Here is a 5,369-nt window from a genome sequence, read left to right on the forward strand (position 1 = left end):
TTTTTCAATATTAAATAATCTTGTTTTATTTCTTAATATATATATATATATACACGTTAAGTTAAAAGATAAAACAAAAACACTTAATATTGAAAAAAATTAAGAACAATTTTATTTTTCTTATTTTAAAATAGAATATTACATGTCACTTTTTTATGTTCTTAACGATATTTTAACGTAGTCAATGTTACATATTGTTTTATATTATCAGTTATTTGTTATAACATAATCACGACAAAAATGACATAATGCACGTTTATGTGTAGCATGTGTTTGCGCGGTTACCTTCGTAAATTCTTCTAGTGTCCTCCTTTTCTTCGGTGTGTTCTTTCACTTCCATCTTTCTGACTCTTCTCACATATAAGGATCATCGTCTCCCATATTCAAATTTTCTTTCCTTTTTCCTTACTTTATTAATGAGTGATCAACAATCAATTAAATGGAGTATACTTTTTGTTTTACTTCTACTCATTTATTCACTTTTTCACTTCTTATCATCAGCGACTACTTACGTTATCAGAAACAACGAGAATCGACAAGTACGGTGGGGATCAGAGGACATTTATCGGACCGGTAATCTTCTTGGTGAACACTCACCACAGTGGACGATCAGTTTTTGGTGGGACGCGTCTCTCTTCTCATCGAGAGCGAGACGCCTCTGAAGAAAATCATACATCGAGGTTTTCCTGCTTCTCTTCTCATTTTAAGTAGTGTAGATTTCAAAACCGTGTGATCACGAAAAGTTCCTATATTCTAAAATTAGTGAAAATAATCACAATATAATCGCAAGAATTCATCGCTCATTAAAGAAAGAGTGAGTACTCTATAAAAAAAGAATTCTAATTTTTTGTTGCAAACGCGAGTGCAAATCTGCGAGATATTTATATCGACTACCTGTTTTTTTATTCAAATTTTAATACAATGGGAATTTATATATATATGGGAATACAATTTTACCCATTTATATAATTTCGTCCTCACAAATTAATTGCAATAAATAATAATTAAATATAATAAATTAATTTATTATAAATAATAATAAATTAATTTTTCGTTTGCACTAACAATATTGATGTTAGCAGTGTTACGAATCGTTAAAATTTGTGTAAAAAACAAAGTATTTAATTAAATATATATCGTGTTTACATTACATCTACGAAATTCACATTAGAGAATTAAAAAGAATAAATCGATATTTTACCGACATCAAAGCAAGTTTAAAATATTAAAATAAGTTAAGTTTGGGTATCTTTTACAAATATCATTTAGATTATTCTTATTTACTTTAGCAAAAGAAGAAAGAAAAAAGAAAAAACTTTAATAATCCTTTCTCACATATGTTTTTTTTTAAACTCTATAGTATAAAATAATAAAAAAAAGTCTTTAAAATTCAACCGTGTATAATAATAAGTGGAATAACTTTTGTTACGTTATATAATGAGATATGTTTTTTTTTAGATTTATTGAATAGTAGTCGTCTCCGACATGGCTGGTTTCATACGACATGTCGTCAGCAATTATAATGAAGTTTTAAATAATATTAAAGGTGAGCTTATTAACACTATAAAGGAAGCCAAATTTGAATAACTCCTTTATTTACGAAAGAACGCTCTTTGAATAAGATAATATAAATGTACTATGAATTTTTTAAATGTGCCTAATACAGTTAACTCTTGAAATTTCTAGAATTCTTTTAAGTATATCTATTTCTACCATTTGCACGATATCTCATTTTAGTTTTATAAACTCTTACAAAATACTTCTATTTATTTCAAGATATATACAATTTATCCATTTTTATAAAAGAAAAAAGATATTTAAAACAAAAGTTTTATTATTATTTACTCATTAAATATTGGTCATGATATTTATAATAATTTCATTTTTTGCAATGCATATTTAATATCATTATGTATTTTTATTATCTGATTTTATATAAATCACAATTATAGCGCTTATAAATAGCATACAAACGAATGAGTTAATACTTGCATTGATAATTTAATCATAAATAATCTAGACGCAAATTGCAATATATCTTCACTATATAGATATAATTCTGACAGACATATACATATAATATATATATATATATATATATATATATATATATATATATAAAATAAAATATAAAATTACACTTATTATTTAATATAATAATTATTTTAAATTTAATAATTTATTTATTTAGAAAATAATTAAAAATTTAATACTAAAATATAATAATTATTTATTTATAAAATATAACGAATTATATCTATATTGTACAGATGTTACTAATCAGAAATTTTTGACATGTTTTATGAAAAAAACTTTTCGTAAAAAAAATAAATTATATTTTCTTCTATGATAGATCCAATAGTAGACACTTGGCCTTTAATGGGGTCCCCAGGTCCTATATTATGTATTGTCGGCACATATTTGATATTCGTGTTAAAGGTTGGACCAAAAATGATGGAAAAAAGGCCAGCCTTTCAACTGAATACCGTTATGATTTTATATAACGCGGTTCAAGTGTTCTTTAGTATCTGGTTGGCATCTATGGTAAATTTAATCCTGATTTTTCATCTCTATTATTAAATATAAATTTTAAAATTAACAAGAATAATCTGTAAAAATTATTCACTGATTTTAGACATTGAATATTAGTATTAAACATTTTTTCTCTCCTTATGGAGACAGTTCTCAATTACCCCATGCAGAAACCAAACATACACAAACAGTGGTAGGCATTTTTTTGTAATTTTCAATAATTATAACTAGATTAAATTTTAAACAATTTTCGGTAAATAGTAAATACATTTTTTTAATAATATTATGTATATGTTTTGGACAAATAGTTATCAACTGCATGGTGGTATTTCTTCTCAAAAATAGTCGAATTCCTGGATACGGTAAGCAAATATTTATATATAAATAAAATTAACTAATAAATTAATAATTAGGAGATTTAATATGTATTAGTTGATTCATAAAGATTTTGCGAGACAATTTGCATTCGTGCTTTCGTACTTCCGTTATTATTCAAAAGTTACACCATTGTTTCGTCATTTAATCGACAAAAGCAATCATAATCAACTGTATTTTGAAATACGAATAAAGCGCTTTGTTAAATCGACCATCGTTAAGTATTTGTCAATTTCACACATTGTCTTGATTATATCAATAATTGCAAATAAGTTGAATTGTTTTTATAAACATATTTTTCTTCACGCATGTAATACCAAATATATTACGTGTTATAAAATATAAATTCGAGACAAACGTAATAATCAATGTAAATAATTGCTTAAAAGGGAACTGAACAAGAGTTCAGTTACATCAAATGTTAATAAATTTAATACATGTGAGATTCATGTGAGAATCATGTAAAACACTTTTAGCCTTTTAAAGTTTAAAGTATAAAATTAATAATTAAATTGTGAATTAAAGTACAAATTTGCTCTGTATAATCAAAATTTCCCATTTTCATAAATAATAATGTACAGTCACTATAAAAAAATTTATGTGGTACAGTCATTTTAAAAAATATTAATTCTATATAAGATATTTACGATTTTGAGATTAAATATTCTACAAGCCAAATCTTATCTTTAACTCACAATTGATTATTAATTTTACATTTAAAAAAATTAAAAGTGCTTTGCGCAATTAATGAATCTCGAAATATATTTGATTTAACTTTTGACGTAACTGATCCGTCCAGTTTCTCTTTAAAAGATTCAATTAATTATAAAATTAATTATAAAATATTCATACTTAATAATCAATACATACTTAATAATCAATTATATACCTAATAAGGGATTTATTATTTTAAATGTATTTATTTTTATTTTTATTATTTTTCAATTAAATGTGATTTTTTTTAACTACGTAATTTTATAGTAAGATTGTAATAAAAACTGTTGACAATGTTACAAATCAAAGTTACAACTAAATCAAGTTATTAAATGTCAATTAAATATTGATTAAATAATATATAAAAAAATATTGGAACAAGATTAAAAATGTATAATAAACATGTAATTCCTAATATAATGTTTTACTTTTGAAGGTATTCTTCATTCTGAGGAAGAAGCAAAACCAAGTGACTTTTCTTCATGTTTATCACCACAGCATAACAGCCTTTTTCTCATGGTGTTATTTGAAATATATACCTGGTGAACAAGGTCTCGTCATAGGTTTTTTGAATTCTACAGTCCACATTATTATGTATAGTTATTATTTTATCGCGGCACTTGGCTCCAAGTACAAAAAATACCTCTGGTGGAAAAAATATATGACCTGGATTCAATTGGTAATTATCTCTCAAAATATTAATTGAATTGTCAAGCTAATTTACAAATTATTCAGCATTTCATTATTATTATTTTGTCAATAAAATTATGAGATTACGTTTCTAATAACAAGAGGATTTGTAATATTTGTATATTTAAAAAATGTTTTTATTTCTTTTGATTATTCTCTGTAATTAATATGTATATACTAATATACATACTGCTGAATGTATTGTAATTTTTAAAGTTTAAAAAAAATAAAATTACAAAATCATTGTTTGTATAAGTCAAATTTAATAATGAAAATTTTTTATTATAAATTTCAGTTACAATTTGGAATAATGTTAATCTATCTAATATTAACATTGGTCGTGGATTGCCGAGCACCGAAAGGTCTGACCTACTTGTTAGCAACGAATGCGATAATCTTCATTTACTTGTTCAGCGACTTTTATCGAAAAGCATATAAATCAAAGATGGTCTAATAATAAAAGTTGATCTTGCAAATATTTGATAAAAAAATATGGATTTATGTTTAAATTTGTTTATATCTAAAATTTTTAATAATATTTTGATAATGAAGTATGTTCCAACAAAATGTAATAAGATGACTGCAACTTTTACAGTGCCAGTTTTTATAGTTGTGTCATACATATCTACAATTAAAATAATATTTATACATAAGTATATCGGATAATGATATATAGAGTGGGCCACGCAATTCATAGATACACAGAAAACATTTTCTGATTCGATTTTTACACTATTCGTTACAGTATCAAGATGATCACTATTTATATTTAAATGATTTTTCAGATTATTTTAATCTGTTCTTTTAAATCAACAGAAACAAATAGCCGCAAATATACTTTATCATTGGGATAACTCCATAAGAAAAAGTCTAGCAACGTAAATAATGATCATCTGAATCTTCAATAGAACATGCTAGAACTTATCCGAATTGCATGGCCTACCTACTTTATAGTTTGTGGAACATGTATGCTTTTAATGTAAGCTTCTTCATTCATAAGTACATGTACTACAAACATTTTCACAAAGAAATTGTATTATATAATAATATAATAATTG

At 24.4% G+C, this 5,369-nt stretch overlaps 1 protein-coding gene across 2 annotated transcripts; it reads left to right on the forward strand.

Moving 5' to 3' along the window:
• The first annotated feature begins 313 nt into the window (after positions 1 to 313).
• Positions 314 to 5,369, forward strand: Bond (elongation of very long chain fatty acid james bond protein). 2 transcript variants are annotated; one of them, XM_072902388.1, is made up of 7 exons: positions 314 to 680; positions 1,459 to 1,546; positions 2,354 to 2,544; positions 2,636 to 2,725; positions 2,841 to 2,894; positions 4,058 to 4,300; positions 4,607 to 5,369. In XM_072902388.1, the coding sequence occupies exons 2-7, from the start codon at positions 1,486 to 1,488 to the stop codon at positions 4,763 to 4,765; spliced, it is 798 nt and encodes a 265-aa protein (XP_072758489.1). In that variant the 5' UTR covers positions 314 to 680; positions 1,459 to 1,485; the 3' UTR covers positions 4,766 to 5,369. The 2 variants fall into 2 exon arrangements, with proteins under 2 accessions (XP_072758489.1, XP_072758487.1); XM_072902386.1 differs by having other exon boundaries at positions 314 to 814; positions 4,607 to 5,368.

The sequence above is a fragment of the Anoplolepis gracilipes genome, chromosome 11 (assembly GCF_047496725.1).
Source record: "Anoplolepis gracilipes chromosome 11, ASM4749672v1, whole genome shotgun sequence".
NCBI classification, from domain to species: Eukaryota; Metazoa; Arthropoda; class Insecta; order Hymenoptera; family Formicidae; genus Anoplolepis; species Anoplolepis gracilipes.

What these genes read in the sequence shown, in the direction of transcription:
- Bond (XM_072902388.1), top strand. Translation starts at nt 1,486, where the DNA reads ATGGCTGGTTTCATACGACATGTCGTCAGCAATTATAATGAAGTTTTA. An exon ending in CCAAACATACACAAACAGTG is followed by an intron (nt 2,726 to 2,840) that starts GTAGGCATTTTT and finishes TTGGACAAATAG; the next exon opens with TTATCAACTGCATGGTGGTA. An exon ending in TAGTCGAATTCCTGGATACG is followed by an intron (nt 2,895 to 4,057) that starts GTAAGCAAATAT and finishes TTACTTTTGAAG; the next exon opens with GTATTCTTCATTCTGAGGAA.